This window comes from Xiphias gladius, chromosome 17, assembly GCF_016859285.1.
Source record: "Xiphias gladius isolate SHS-SW01 ecotype Sanya breed wild chromosome 17, ASM1685928v1, whole genome shotgun sequence".
Taxonomy (NCBI): Eukaryota; Metazoa; Chordata; class Actinopteri; order Istiophoriformes; family Xiphiidae; genus Xiphias; species Xiphias gladius.
The window spans coordinates 22,862,725-22,879,211 of NC_053416.1; the positions used below are offsets into that span (position 1 = coordinate 22,862,725).

Sequence of the window (16,487 nt, forward strand, 5' to 3'; positions counted from 1 at the left end):
CCGTTTTCCTTCAGTTTTATGAACAGATAATTCACAGTCGTAGACTCTGCTCTTTTACCATGAATTATATTTGATAGCACCCTGGATGCCTCTAACAATTACTAAAATGGTATCAGAGGTTGAGACCTTAGATATACCCCCTTATTTTCTCTGGACATCTTTGCATAGAGCTTCTTCGCCAGGAAACTTGTAATTCTAATGTAGACTTACTTTATGTAAACGAAAGCAGTATAAAAAGAAGACGCTCCTGCTTTTACCCACCTCTCAACTTTGCTGGATTCTGTAAATTCTCAGTAATATACAGTTTAAAAAAAAAAAAAAAAAAAAAGGTAGCGAACATGCAACAATAACTGTGACAAACTATGCAAACATGTCATCTGTTGTGGGTGAGATGCCCCTTTGACTTTAAGCATTGTTAATAAATATTCATATGTATTTGCTCTCCTACAGTATGACAACAGCTGCTTGTCATATTTGGTTGCATAACAAGGAAATATACATCGGCAAGCAACTTGACAGAAGCTGTAATAACAAACGGCAGACTTCTAACAGCTTAAATTTACACATCTCACATTGTTAAGTCATCCACACTAAGTACATAATTGTCTTTAGAAATGGCTTGTGTCTCAAAGTGCTAGATTTAGAGCTATTAAAATATTGGAAACAAAATCTAATTAAATCCATCTCATTATCAGCATGTTTAGCACTCTAAGCTGTATGGTAAGGGTAACAGCGTTGGAACAGACTTTTGACATTCCTTCTATACTCTTTACTTCTTCTTCAAACACATTATAATCCCGATTATTCCGACATATTCTGATAGCCCTTTGTTTCTCTCACCCACCAGGCTCAGCAGACCTGCACCAGATGTTTCCCACACCTCCCTCACTGGAGCAGCACATCATGGGCTACTCACCCATGAACATGTGCAGCAAGGAGTATGGCAGCATGGAGCCCAACCCAGGCATGACCACACTGGATGGCACCTCATCTCTGGGAGGCCACTTCAAGATTGAGGTGGAGGAGAGCTTCTGCAGCCCCAAGCCATCTGAGATCAAGGTAGGTCTAGACTTAGTACTGTAAATCTGTCGGGTATTATTGCAGCGTCCGTTACAACTGAGTGAACCAACGGGTGGAATTTACTGCCAGAACCAGTAGATGTCATACTGTAAGTCAAGGTGAATGATGGTTGGTGGACATGTGTTCTTCACAGTGGTCATTTTCAGGCTGGCCATGTAGTCAGAGATTGTCCTTCAGATTAGGAGACCAGGGTTCATTGCCCATGTCAACAAGCATCTGCCTAGCTGAAGTGCCCGTGCACAACACACTAGATCTCTACCAGCTTTGCAGTCCTGCAGTAATAGACCTGAAGATATTATGAGGTCTAAGGAATTTTCACCCCTGCCTGGCAGTCAGGCAGAGGTTTTCAACCGTGATACACATATCACAACTGAAAATCTGTGATGTGACACCGAGGATATCACTATCTCCTTAAATAAATAAACGTCCATAAGTCCGCTAAGAAATCACAAGAAAAAAAGATTACCATTTTAACCTTTCTTAAAAAGGGAATGATTGATGTCAGTAGAATCCTTGAAATATCCTAATGAGTAGATGATGCCACTGTATGCATCATATTTCATTTTCTGCCGCATTTTTAACCTTCAACAAGAAAACGGAAATTTTCAGTTTAGACACTGTGCGTGTGCGTGTGCGTGTGTGTGTGTGTGTGTGTGTGTGTGTGTGTGTGTGTGTGTGTGTGTGTGTCAGTCATATACTCAAAGTTACTTAGATGTAGCCGCCACAGATGTTGTGTTTATGGGAATAGAGGGGAACAGTGTCTTCACTGTTTTTCATCGCTTTTATTAGGTTAGATATTTTTCTATTTTTCTACCTTACTAAGCCTTATTTTCTGTCCCATCATGTAGGACTATTCATTTGTTTACAAGCCAGAGCTGTGCCAGGCGTTTGTAGGCTGCTCCATGTTTGCTCCACTGAAGACATTGCCCAGTCAGTGTCTCCCGCCTATCAAAATACCAGAGGACTGCATCTACCGACCAAGCTGGACCATGGGCAGGGAGATGACCTTCCTCAACAAGGACAGGTATGGCTGTGTTTGTCTGATTTTTATCTTTCTGAAGTCTGTTGAACCAATTAAGATTTTTTTCAGCCGGTTTCAAAGATTCCTTGTAATTTATCATGATAATCTGGGCAGAAGGTTACTAAGTCATTCTAATTTAGATTTGCAGAAAACATGCCAAGGCTGTGCTGGCTGCTTTTGCGTTTTGTGTGCATATACTCATGCTCTGCTCTCTTTCTGTCTGCACACCCTCTGGTCTCTCCATGGACACCCCCTTAGCGGGCAGCTCAAATTCCCATGCATGGCTGCCTCAGGCGATGCAGGGAAATGTGTGTAAAATGCTTTCTTGGTTGAAGATGAGGATTATCACTGGAGTGTCTCTAGTGTCTCTGTCACTGTTTTTGTTAACCACACACATGGGAATATCAGTTTATCAGACGAAAATTAACCTGGTTTTGTTCTATTGATTGTGTGGTTTTCTATAATCAGGGCTATAGACCATTATTACATTTATATGGACTTTTATTATACCCATGTGTTCGGTTGACCCGGGAACATGAAGGTCTGGCAGGCTCAGCAGACTTAAGGGGTTCACTGATCTATATCTAATCTTGAGGAGAAGCTTTCACCATGACGCACTTCTTATTTAGGTTTTTAACAATGTCAACCTTGGCTTTGTGTCATGCCAAAGCATTTCCTCAGTCATGACTTTGATTGCTTATCAGAAAAGTGAGAGTAGTTGCTTCTCACTGACAAGTGAATTGTCAGTATGCAGTTTATCCAACAGGTTCAGGCTGACTGGGAAATGTTGACTGACTTTTTTTTTTTACATAAAAAGGAATCGTTCTTGTTGTTGCTAATTGCAACTGTGGGGCTATACATTTTCCTGATGATTATTAAGAATTAATTAGAACATTTCTCTTTTATTGGAAGTACACTGGAGCATTACAGGAATGTAGAGCAGAACAAGCAACAAAGGTGGACAAATTGTAAATAGTTTTAATACTAGTATTAGTAGGGAATTATTTTCTTTTTTTAAGTGTGCAGCTGGAGTGCAAAACCTTGTTTTAAAGTGGACTGTGCAGGGACGGAGGGGTGTCTGGACTTACCTAAGTTTGCCCAGTGTCCAAAGAGTCATGGGTCTGATAATGTGTTGGTTCTGCCTTGGCGGCTGTATCCCATCTTGAAACGTGCCCTGGCTGCAGGAGAGAGAATTGCGCTGGGACTTCCTTCTAATGGGTCTGTGCCAGGAGTTGTTCCCCACATACAGCTAGGGACATGATGTGCTCACCCTCCCTCCATCTCTCCCGCTTTCTCATACACACTCTCCCTGCCACAAATGCTTGCCAGCCCAAAAATAAACCTCACCTCAGAGGGACGCTTGTTGAAATGTTTATTGAATGTCTTTCTCTCTCCCTCTGCCTCTTTACGCTTCTCATTCTCTGTCACGCTTTCATGTTCTCTCATGTATAAACCTGTGCAGTCTAAGCCCTCTCTACATTCCTATTGCAGTTAAAAGTTGTCATTGCCTACTGCTTTATTTCTCAAACTATCTTCACAAAAGCAGTGAGACAGTTAGATAACGATATATTATTTGAAGAAATGTACAGAACATTGTTTTCTTTTAAAGAAGGCAGTTATGTTCTAGTACAGGACTTCTGCCTTATTTTAATGCATCAGGAGATGTACTGTATGTCTAACCTCATTATGAGAGGTTTGTGAGATTTTTTCCTTTCTTTTTTTGTTTTTAACGGTGCTGAACAGGGGAAGTTAATATGTTGAAATTGGAACCTATGATTTGAATAAGGACCATTTCTAATTGGGCACCTGGCTTTGTTATGCTTCACAACTGGTCCTGTTTCAAACCCCTAAAGAAGTACCCACTGTGTCTTTTCCACTGTCAGACATTCTGTAGTGCTTTTTCTAATTCATGTCCTTTAATCATTCTGCGCTCAGTAACATCCCCAGTGTGGGCAGCACCATGGACCAGGACTACAGCCAGACTTACACCCCTCAGACCACGCCCTTCATGTCGAACAGCGCTCCACCAAGTAACAGTGGTGCTGGCATCCTGCCTTCACCTGCCACTCCACGTTTCTCTGCCCCCACCCCACGTACACCACGTACCCCACGCACACCTCGGGGCCCTTCCAGTGTCCAGGGCTCACTTAAGTACGAGAACTCTGATCTCTACTCACCAGCGTCCACCCCTTCCACCTGCCGACCGCTGAACTCAGTGGAGCCGGCCACAGTACCCTCCATCCCTGAGGCCCACAGCCTCTACGTCACCCTCATCCTCTCCGAGTCTGTCATGAACCTCTTCAAGGACTGCAACTTTGACAGCTGCTGCATCTGTGTGTGTAACATGAACATAAAAGGAGCTGATGTGGGTGTGTACCTGAGCGACCCCGTCGGTGAGGCTCAGGAACCCTGCAGCTGCGGCTTCAGTGCTGTGGTCAACCGGCGTTACGGCAACGGCTCAGGCCTCTTCCTTGAGGACGAGCTGGATATCATCGGCCGCGGTTCAGATGTCAGCAGAGAGGCAGAAAAGCGCTTTGAGGAGCTGCGGCTCTCCTCGCTGGAGAGAACCGGAGTCGGGAGGAGTGACCGTGTCCCTGATGAGCTTATTCTCCTCCTGCAGGACCAGTGTACCAACCCTTTTTCACCCATTTCAATTCTGGAGCATGACGTAGTGACACGGGGGACAAGCGGGGCCCCTATACCGCCCTGTGTGAGGGTGGAGGAGAGGGACTACCACAGCGACTGCTACATGGCCCTGGAGCATGGCAGGCAGTTCATGGACAACATGTCAGGGGGCAAGGTGGATGAGGCGCTGGTCAAGAGCACCTGCCTGCACCACTGGGGCAAACAAAATGGTGAGAAATTTTATAAGCTTTTCATGGATGCCAAAAATAGCTCAGTTTGACACCAAATGATTAGGCTGTTTTTATTGGACCATTTAAAAAATTAAATAAATAAATAAAAGAATCTGTCTACAAGTTATCATAATTTTATTATTTGCAAAAGTCATTCATCTCAAAAATAAAAACAAAGCTAATTAAAAAATGATTTACTTGTTTTTATATGGAAAATTGTTCCATTAATTAAATTTGAAACATTTTGTTTTATTGGTGCTAATCGTCTGCCTCAGATTTGTTTTGTTTTGACATATCACTTTTTGAGACTATTCTTAATACAAGTGAAACTGCATTTGTAACATGAGAAATCTCTCTAAATGCACTTCTGTAATTCAATTGTTAACAATAACATTACGATGTTTTTTTAACATCACTAAGTATACGTGAAACTGTCCTGTATTTTCACCTATGATCAGTCAGTCATGTTACCTGTTATTTTGTCAAATAGCAAGAGTTTAGAATGGTTGGAAAGAAAAATGTCTATGACTAAATTTAGGACTGAAATACCTGTTGAGAAGAAAACTGAAATGTCTAGCCAGAGTGTTGGTTTCTCATGTTGTGATTACTCTTAAGTTTCCCCTTGTCTTGTCTGATTTCCAGCAGTGGATGTGAGTGCACTATGCTCTCAGGATGTGCTGCGAGCACTAATGTCTCTCCAGCCTGTACTCCAGGACGCAATCCAAAAGAAGAGGACGGTGCGGTCGTGGGGTGTTCAGGGTCCTCTTACCTGGCAGCAGTTCCACAAGATGGCTGGACGTGGCTCTTATGGTAAGGCTGGGAAAAAGCTGGGGAAAATTATCTGCTTAATACACAGTTCTGACTAATACCTTGCTACCATCCAGTGTAGTTGTATTAAAATCAGGTATCAGTAAGGTGAGTGTGGTGTTTTCCACCACAAATACAATGGAGGTGTCAGACTTTTCTGTAAAGAAGAAAGAAAAACAGGTTCTTGGAAAAACTCCCTGTACAAAAGCACAAAATACTTGACTATTGTCATTTTGAGCACAAAAATATTTGTTTCCTACCAGTGAAATCCATGGTGTCAACTGGGATGGTTGGTTTTGGAGGGTGTGACATTTTGGGATGTGTGTGTCTTGAGGTAGAAAAACCCTGGATGTTGTCAGATCAATAGGCAGTGTGGTCCCTCTGCTGTGGTCCAGATGTCAGCTCTGTTGGGAGGAGCTGTCAGATTGTTTGGTGACCTCACATTCTGATGCACAGTGGAGGGCAGAGAGGGGAGGGAGGGGGGCTGAAACCTCACCTTTTAATACCACTCACTGTTCTTTCTTTCTTTGTGTTTCTTTCTACCTTCGTCCACACTTTGTTTTCCCTTGTTTCTCCTCCTCCTTCCACCTCACTCCCACAGGCACAGATGAGTCCCCAGAGCCCCTACCCATCCCCACCTTCCTGGTGGGTTATGAGTATGACTTTGTGGTACTGTCTCCTTTTGGTCTGCCTTACTGGGAGAAACTGTTGCTGGATCCTTTTGGCTCCCAGAGGGACATTGGGTACCTGGTGGTTTGTCCTGACAACGAGGCCCTGCTTAGCGGCGCCAAGAACTTCTTCCGAGACCTCACAGCTGTCTACGAGGTAGAGACTCTGAAGAAGGGTGAAAACCCTCCAGTGTTAGTGCTATCCAAATGTGACATTGCTTTACTTGTCTCCAGCCCAGGTCTGGCACAAATGACAAATATTTATTGCAGCCTTGAACTGTTTACAATAATATTTTGAGTGACTATCACTAAAGATTTGTATGTTTTTACAGGTATCTGTGTCATTTGTCTTGTATTTTGGGTTCCTGGCAGCTCTATATATAGACAAAATGATAAGTCAGATTATAGCCGAGTTTGTGCTGAAAAAAGGATACCATGCATGTGGGGTAAGGACATTTAAATGGTAAAAATGAATGCCTATAAAGTCCAAAATGAATCTGGACTCAGAGGGTTAATTACACAACTCGATTAAAACATTTTTTTTTTTAATTATTGGAAACGTAAAAATATATTAACATATTCTGTTGTTGAAATGATTAATGAAAAAAGTGCTCCATATACAACTACACTCAAGCCTACATACTTTCAACATTTTCACATTAATTAATATAAATTAATTTAATTAGAATCAGAAAAATTGCTCAACACTCAGTTAATAAGGGAAGTAAATGGGTGAAAATTAAAAACTACAATAAAATAGTGATAATAATGCATACACAGTAAGTGAATGGAAAAATGTACAAATGTTAATGTACAAAAAATACAAAGTAATGTGTGAGGTAGAATCACAGTATGGACAAAAGTGCAAAAATGGAAACGTGTAAAGTAGATTGACAGTAATTCAACAGTAAATTAACCGTAATGTGCAAAGGTAAACTGAAAGAAAAGCATAATGTGGGTCAACAGTAAATTAACAGTAGCGGAACGACAGAGTACTGATGGAGGTGTGCAGAAAGAAGAGGAGTTGTATAACTGGATGGCCACAGGGAGGAAGAACCTCCTGTGACGTTCAGTTCAGTTCATTTATCTATGTAAAAATGATTGTCTTCACTATAGTGCCTCTATCTCTGTTTTTCTAAAGTCATGTCGACTAGGCCAGCACCGGCCCATTTCCAAAGGCTACCCTGATGGCATAGTCCTCGTTGGCGGCAATGGAGCCAAGAACCTCGTGGATCAGCCAGTGAGCGACTGGTTCCTCAAGGCTGCCAGCAGCAACAGCGATGCCTTCACTAAGCTCAAACTCTATGCACAAGTGTGCCGCCACAACCTCGGTACGTGTCATATACAACCTGCCAGGATACTGCCGCATTTTTGAGCCGACATAGCCCTGGGTTCTTCTGTTGACGGATGCTTGGTTCAGTCGGCTCTTTGTTGCTGAATTTCCACTTTAGACACCAATGGGTTTCATTATTATAAAAAGGCTAGCTTGAGAGACTTGACAGCTTGAAAGAGAGCAGATCTTTGAAATGTGAAAGCAGAGAGATCAGTGTAGGAGGAGGTCAAGTTGAAATGGAATAAAGTGAGTCTTTTTTCTCCTAATGTGTTTCATGTTATTGATAAAAGGCCAATGTTATGTTTCTCTTTTTCCCTTTAGCTCCATACCTCGCATCACAGCCATTAGACAGTTCCCTCCTTACACAACCCAGTCCCCCACCCTCGTCCAGCCAGTCATCTTCCACACAACTGTCTAGCTCTGCCTCCAACTCAGTGGGCCAGCAGGGCTCAGTGAATGCTGCAGGCTCCTCGGTTCCCAACAACAGCAGCAGCAGCACTGGGTCTGGAAATGGCTCTGCATCATCCAACAGCCTGGTGACCACCTCAGGCCAGCCTGGCAGCGGAGTGCCGTCTGCCAAGCCCAGCTCTTTCCCCCCCTTTGGGAGCATGGGCAGCCAGGGCCAGGGAAGTGGCCCCCAGAGTGGACAGCTGGGACAGCAGGCTGGTACCCAGAATACTGGCACCTCAGGGGACAACTCCAGCAGCCAGGCCCAGGGGCCCATAGAGCCTCCTGAAAGGTAACTGTGGGACACATAGGCCCTGAACACCATCAACTCAAAAAAAAGCAGAATGTATTTGATCAGTTTTGTAAGTGACAGCGGTACCAAAAAGCTATGATCAACTATATTTGACATTTTTCAGATGAAAATGAAACTGTCAGATCACTGTGAAATCACAGTTAAGTATGTCACTAAATAATTAATTCCCTTCATGAAATGATGGTAGACATAAGACAGTAATAATTCTGCTATAAATAATGATAAAGCAATAATTCAGCTGTATACTGTATATAATATGTTTATTAAATATACTAGGCCTGAGACTGTAGCACCGGTGACACGTTTCACTTTGAGAGATTGTTTTTGGTCATTGTCATTCAAATAAGTGCTTTTTGAAGCGATGTTTCAGTAGTCTCAGTAAGCCGAGGACAAGATAAGTTTTATGAGACCGGGTTTGTGATCTTGTGCTTTCCCCAGCACTTTGGAACGGGAGAAGGTAGGCGTGCCCACGGATGGGGAGTCCCATGCCATCACGTATCCACCAGCCATTGTTGTTTACATTGTGGACCCCTTCAGCTACGAGGAGGCCAACGGTGGCCCAGGCCCAGTGCCGGCCCACTCCAGTGTGTGGACGCTGGGTTTGCTACGCTGCTACCTTGAGATGCTTCAGTTTCTGCCCGCCCACGTCCGCAGTTCTATTTCTGTACAGGCAAGTAAAGTTCTTGTGAGAGCCATATTTTTATTGCTGAACATATTGTATTTCATTATCATAACGTTAACTCCATGAGTGAAAACGCATTCATTGTGTATTCAGTGTGGGTGTGTCAATTATTCCTTAATGATTTAAGAATTATACTCAATGGCATCATTGCCGATATATCCATCATCATCAGAAGCAGTAAATTGTTCATGATTACTAACAGTATGCCATGAGTGACCAGAAAAATAGAAACGGCTTAATAATGCAGTGCAATGAAATGGCAATAGATACTACCACAGCCAGCCTTGAAAAATTACCATAAATAGATCAACACCTCTCTTACCCAATGTCGACAACAATCAAAAACTTCACAATTTCTCATAAAAATAGGGGTCATACTGTATATTATTCATGGCCTCTGTGCATTTACAATGCAGTTCAGCGCGCCATGTTTTCATTCATCATCTGTGACGTGAAATCATCGTATTTCCACACAGAACAGGATTGAGTTGCAATGCTTTGCATCACTCTCCCTTCATTTCCGTCACTTGTCTCTGTTTCTGCCAGTTAGTTTTGTAGGTCATTTTGAGATGTGACTTGGTTTGTTTGTGTACAGAGCCTTTTATATATATCAGTCACTTAATGTTTATGCACATTATTAATATATTTTAAGTTTCCGTGGAAACTTTAAATAAACATTTTTTTCTAAAGTCATGACTAAAGTCCGACTTTTCTTATGCTCACTCGGCACTTTTCTCTAAGTAGTAGATATTGCAGATGTAGAGGCTTTGTTGGAGAGAGTGTAGTTACTGTGTTGTACTTAAATTGCCCATGTTTAACAACTTCTGTCTTTTTTACCCCAGATTGTCCCCTGCCAGTACCTGCTTCAGCCAGTACGAGGCGAAGACCGTCATATCTACGCCCAGCACCTCAAGTCTCTGGCCTTCTCTGTCTTCGCTCAGTGTAGACGGCCGCTGCCCACCTCCACCAATGTCAAGTCACTAACAGGCTTTGGCCCCGGCTTGGCCATTGACACTGCACTGAAGAGCCCAGAGGTAAATGCAACAAATAGCAAACTTTTACAAGTTGCACTTTAATTACGTTTACACAATCTACACGTAAAAGTGGAAATAGTTGTTGCGCTAGCACGCAGTTGCAGTCCATCTCTGTAGTTGATCAGTAGCACCACCCTGTTGGCATTGTGTGTTAGCATCAGCATGCTCGCGTTGTCCTCTGATCGATAGGCAAGCAAACAGAGGCTGACACTGTGGCCTTAGCAGCAGCATTTCAGATGCTTTCAGCTCTCCAACCAGACATGAACCTGACCTAAAATGACCCAGCCTTTTGCCACGGCTGTGTTCAGTCTGCCAATGAAGAGAAAGAGGAGATATAGAGTTTTTAGTGCTAACCATCCCCATAGTTTTTGTGCTGGAACAGGACCAAGGGAACTTGTAACCCTCTGCTACTCCAGAGTTTTCTTTCCATTATCTGCTTGGCTAGCTCCCTGAGACCCCCATAATTGGATCTTGACTCCAGGTTTAGACAAAGGGGCGCTTTAGATCAGGACCTAATTCAGTTGACTTCCTTCCTTGCAGCTAGAGCTACCTTTTCCCTTTGACACATGGCAAACCTTGCGCTGCCTTGCTGGGGGAACTGGGATATGGATGGGAGATGAGACTGACACAAGGGACAGTTTTGCTTGTACAGATACTTAGAATATGAACTCAGCAGGAAAGAGGATTGAAAGGAAGTTCAGCAACCAACCATGTGTGCTCAAAATGAACATTTCTGGAGCATGTCCAATTTTTTTATCAATTTGTTTATAAGGGCTGAAGATTTATGATTAAATCCTTTACTTTGACATCTTCATCTCCCAACCTGCAGAGGCCGGAGTGTCTACGTCTGTACACACCTCCATTCATTTTAGCACCGGTAAAGGACAAGCAGACGGAGCTTGGGGAGACGTTTGGGGAGGCATCGCAGAAATACAACGTGCTGTTTGTAGGATACTGTCTGTCCCATGACCAACGCTGGCTCTTGGCTACATGCACTGACCTGTATGGGGAATTGCTGGAGACCTGCATCATCAACATTGATGTGGCCAACAGGTAGGACTACCATCAGCACTATTATTATAACCTACAAGCTTCAGTTGTTATTACAATCAAAACAAAGAAAATCACTTAAAGCGTCCGCGCCTCCAAACTGGTGTTTTGTGTTTTGAGGTATGTTGGGAATTTACAGAGGTCAACTCTATTTACTAATAAGAATGAAAGATTTATCACAAAGTAGTTTATAGTTGTCATGTAGCAAAGTGTTGCTGACAGAAAAGTTGTCATGTACTATCACATTTTCCCTGGACACTACAGCACTCACACCAGTGCAGTAAATGTTTGATAGCGACTTGGACATCCTTTTCCACACTCTCGACTGGTTAATATTTCTCTGTGAATATCACACATTCAGTCACAGCTGCACAACAAATGTATATGTGCTTACAGAAGGTGCGCGGCAGCTTTCGCTAATCCTCAAAATGTGTCTGCTTGATATCAAAACTGTGATTTCTGCGTCGGTTATGTCATGCTAGCTGTCAAGTGTCACTCTTTGCTGAAATATAAATTAGACTTGCGAGGAAAGGCACATAGCTGTCAGTCAAGCTTTGTCTGCACGGGCCCAGAAATTCCTGGGAAGAAGATCACCTTCACCAATCTGAAGACCTTGGAGTCATAATGTACTATATTTTAAACCACCTCTGAATAGTAACGGTGCACACCGTATTTACACTAGACGATGAAGAGTGGTTTTGACACGTGTCTGCGCATCTTTCGAAGGGCACGGAGGAAAAAGGGCTCGGTCCGGCGGCTCGGCTTACAGAAGCTCTGGGATTGGTGTTTAGGATTGGTGCAGATGACATCAGTCCCCTGGCGGGTGGTGATTGGCCGACTGGGCAGGATAGGGCACGGAGAATTAAAAGGTAAGAAGGAATGCCATGCTAAAATGCTTTTTCATGACAAAAAACTGGAGCATTTATGACACTCAACTGTGTTCCATACCAGTTGGTCAATTGATTATTCATCCCTGTTGCTTTCCCCTCTTGATGTTCCAGACTGGAGTATTCTGCTGAGCAGGAGAAACCTCCAGTCACTGAGTCGCCGTTTGAAGGAAATGTGTCGAATGTGTGGCATCTCCGCCTCAGATACTCCCAGCATCCTCAGCGTGTGCTTGGTTGCCATGGAACCCCAGGGATCCTTTATCATCATGCCAGGTACAGTGTGTGCACACTAGGAAAATTTTTAATACACCAACTGTCTTTTCTAATGTACACTTCTCATCTGGGTGGCATTACTCTATTAAGTAAGGCAGCGCTGATGTCTGTGTGTGTGTGTGTGGGGGGGGGCACGATGGATGGCAGAAGCATATCACAATGCGTGTCCTCTGCTTGTTGAGAACAGATTGATGGCAGGGAAGATCACGTACCTTTTGCTCATAAAGTACTATCTCCCAGACGCACATTGATCTCAATGCAGTGTGATGGAGAGCCAGATCAATGGGTTTATTTTGGGAAACGAGTGCGGGATTGCCAGTGCATCATACCAGGATTGTGTTGAGCGATGCTTGGCCGAGGAAATCTCCTTCATTCATCAGTTTCAACAATGCTGGAATACTACAAAGTCTGTTCCTTTGTTTAGTTATTTTTTCCCTTGGCTCAAACATGGAGAATTTGCTCATTCATAGACAAGTCAAAGGATTTTTCCCACAGTAGATAAAATGATTGTGACCAGCTTTGTTTTGTTCATTCTGCTTAGCAGCACTGTTTATTGACCCCTCACTCTCTCCTTCCTCTGCATATCCCATCAGACTCAGTGTCAACGGGCTCAGTGTTTGGCCGCAGCACCACGCTGAACATGCAGACATCCCAACTGAGCACCCCACAGGACACCTCCTGCACCCACATACTGGTCTTCCCCACCTCCGCCTTCGTCCAAGTGGCCAGCTCCAATTACACCAACATCGACCCCAACATCGACATTCTCAACGCCACCACTGGTCAGTAGTGCTCCTTCATCTACCTTGCAGTCATTCCCTGGGATCCTCTAGTGTTTTTAATCCAGTGTGGCTCATGCCATTTGCTGGACCTTAAACTCACTGACGTTAAAGCGAAATGCAGCCATTACTGAGGTTTTCCCCTCAAATCAGTAGTTTGTTTCTAAATCCTTCCTGTTTACTTTTCTATTCTACTAAGAGTCTGTGTTGTAGCAGTGTATGCTTACAAACTTAGTGCATCTGCAGCACCGTTAAGTGTCTTCAGCTCATTTCTTTTGTCCAGAGAGCAAAATGAATCAGACAATGGCACTGGAAATTTTACTAAGAGCATTTCAGATGTTTTTCAGAGACACAGGGAGCTTTTATTAAAAAAAAAAATAAATAAATAAATAAATAAAAAATGGTTGTGTGTGTGTGTGTATATATATGTGTGTGTGTGTGTGTATGTGTGTGTGTGTGTGTGTGTGTGTGTGTGTGTGTGTGTGTGTGTGTATATATGTGTGTGTGTGTGTGTGTGTGTGTGTGTGTGTGTGTGTGTGTGTATATGTGTGTGTGTGTGTGTGTGTGTGTATATATGTGTGTGTGTGTGTGTGTGTGTGTGTATATATATATATATATATATATATTATATATTATATATTTATATATAAAAAAATAAAATGTTCTCCACAGATGGGTCCGATGCCATCGGGATCTTCGACCTGCTGGACCAGGAGAACGAGTTGGTGGACCCAGACATCATCAACATATCGCCCACCACCTCACCAGTACACTCCCCTGGCTCTCATTACCACCACGGAGGTGATGGCAGTAAGGTGAGACGTGCATGCACAGAAAAATGACTAAGTACAACACGCTGTATGACAGAAACAGAGCTAACCTTGAGTTCCTGCCTTGTTGCAGGGCCAGAGTACGGACCGTATGGAGTCTCATGAAGAGGTCCCTAATCTTCTGCAGCAGCCTTTGGCCCTTGGCTACTTTGTCTCCACAGCTAAAGCCGGCCCACTACCCGACTGGTTCTGGTCAGCCTGTCCGCAAGCCCAGAACCAGTGTCCACTCTTCCTCAAGGTACCAGGCTCTGCGCCTGCCTGTAACATGTAAAACCATGAGCTAGTCTCCACTGGAAGTTGGAAGAATTTTTAGACATCTTAATTAATCAACTGCAAATCTGTGTTGTAGCATTTGTGTTGCTTCTGTGACCCTACATCAGCACGTGGGGTTGGAGTCATTGAACCCTTGTGTGTAAACAAATGGCACATACAAGACAACTGCTTCACTAGTTTTGATTTGCAGTCATATCCTTTGCCTCTGGAATTAGCTACATACTCTGCTGTCACTCTGCTGTGAACAGAGCAATAATTATTTAGATGAGAGGTAATAAAAAGTTAATAACTTCATTATAATGCCACTGACACCACCTCTTTCCCTGTGCTCCCCCTCTCAGGCCTCTTTGCACCTCCATGTGTCTTCAGTGCAATCAGATGAACTACTGCACAGCAAACACTCCCATCCCCTCGACTCCAATCAGACCTCAGATGTACTCAGGTAAACAACACCGGAACACACTCCTCCACAAGTCAGGCGCACAAATACTCTCACCACCCTGCTGCCTGTGTTTCCAGGCTGGTTTCTGCATTGGCAGATTTTATTCAGACCGAGATGGTTTTTGGATAGATACAAGTGGTGACGAAATGCAACAGCTTAATGTAAATTTGAAATAGTTTTTCAGCTTTCAACACCTACAAGTTAAATTCTATGGAACATATATCAACATAATCAATATTTTATATTTTGATGTTCAGCTGAGTTACAGATTATGTCTGTATAAAATACTTTTTTATAGCCCAGTGTGTCAACCTATAAATAACTCCTAATTTAAAAAAAAGAACTGCTCTTCTTTTGTATGCCTGGACAGATTTGTGCTGGAGCAGTACAACGCCCTCTCCTGGCTGACATGTGACCCAGCCACACAGGATCGACGATCATGTCTACCCATTCACTTTGTGGTGCTCAACCAGATGTACAACTTCATCATGAACATGTTGTAACCAACAGCCTGTTAGAGGAATTATCTGGGCGACACATTTCAGAGAAGAGGAAAGCGACAACTCCAAAGGGAGTTTCATCAAGACTGAAGAAAACTGCAAGAACCAGACCAGTATGGAGCTGGATCCTGCACCAGGATTGGATTAGACGGCTGTTAAAAGCTGAGACGGTCCTGTCCCCCATGGCTGTTACTGGTTGAGACAGTCCTGTCCTTGTGATGTAAAGACATGCACATAGAGACAAGGGAATAAAGAAGAGGGGGAAACCAGAAGTTGAGTTGCAATTAATGAACGTGAGAGAATGACAGATTGGTTGTTATGGTATGTAGCATGGCAGCACAGTCACTGGCCAGTCTGTATTGGAGAGACAAGTCTATCTGTAAAGTTATTGGAAGAAAAGGGACACATTTGATCAAGGAAAAAAACTCAAGAATGGATCTTTGGTTTTAAGACCTGAAATTCCTTTTTATTCCTTTGGATGAAATAGTATCCAAACGAAATGCCTGCATCCATCTTATTTATTGTAAGTTTTTAAATGTATAATTTGTCTTATTTCTTAACCTCTTTTATATATAAATTGGAGAAGGTTTATATCACCTTCCTGCTTTAAAGCAATTGGTCTAAGATATATGTAATCGTCTTAATTAAAAAAACAACCAGGAAAAAAATCCCATAAAAATTAAATAAAGTCCCAGTAGGTTGCTTTTAGAGTATTATTTTTTGTAATGGAGAAAGAATATTTGTATTGTCACAATGTACAGAAGAATTAGAGTGGAGAATTATGTTCCATGCCTTTGAGCATGAAGGACTTACAGCAAAGCTGTAGCTACAGAGGACTTGTACAGCAATGAACTTCACTGTGTTGAAATAAAGAGGTACATTGTTGTATATAGTATTTTATACCACACATTTAGACACAAAAACCAAACGGCAATATATATAAATAATTATATATGAATGCCATGCCAGCAGTTGGTGGTGTGGCTCCTGTTTTAGGAATAAAGTGCGTCAACTTATTTTCCTGCGCATGTGTTTATTGCTTTGGGGAGGGGGACTGTGATGTGCAATTGGACAAATACACCAATAGTGGAGTAGAAGAACTATTAGCAACTCTTCGAAGTAGCTGACCTCAGGTTTGATCTTTTTTTATTTTTTTATTTTTTTTTTTAATAAAGGGGAGAAAGAGAACAAAAGCAAGAATGTGAGAACAGTT

General features: G+C 42.8%; 1 protein-coding gene across 2 annotated transcripts in view; it reads left to right on the forward strand.

Moving 5' to 3' along the window:
* med13a (mediator complex subunit 13a) overlaps nt 1-16,290 on the forward strand; it is a 76,227-nt gene extending 59,937 nt beyond the window's left edge. For both annotated transcript variants that reach the window (XM_040150170.1, XM_040150171.1), the window contains 17 exons: nt 848-1,059; nt 1,929-2,104; nt 4,037-4,956; nt 5,599-5,766; nt 6,365-6,588; nt 7,573-7,762; nt 8,086-8,503; nt 8,963-9,194; nt 10,049-10,240; nt 11,070-11,293; nt 12,017-12,159; nt 12,292-12,450; nt 13,044-13,232; nt 13,902-14,044; nt 14,133-14,297; nt 14,674-14,774; nt 15,145-16,290. In XM_040150170.1, coding sequence (XP_040006104.1) covers nt 848-1,059; nt 1,929-2,104; nt 4,037-4,956; nt 5,599-5,766; nt 6,365-6,588; nt 7,573-7,762; nt 8,086-8,503; nt 8,963-9,194; nt 10,049-10,240; nt 11,070-11,293; nt 12,017-12,159; nt 12,292-12,450; nt 13,044-13,232; nt 13,902-14,044; nt 14,133-14,297; nt 14,674-14,774; nt 15,145-15,277 — 3,989 coding nt within the window. In that variant the 3' untranslated portion in view covers nt 15,278-16,290. The remainder of the gene's footprint in view (nt 1-847; nt 1,060-1,928; nt 2,105-4,036; nt 4,957-5,598; nt 5,767-6,364; nt 6,589-7,572; nt 7,763-8,085; nt 8,504-8,962; nt 9,195-10,048; nt 10,241-11,069; nt 11,294-12,016; nt 12,160-12,291; nt 12,451-13,043; nt 13,233-13,901; nt 14,045-14,132; nt 14,298-14,673; nt 14,775-15,144) is intronic.
* Nucleotides 16,291-16,487: the final 197 nt, after the last annotated feature.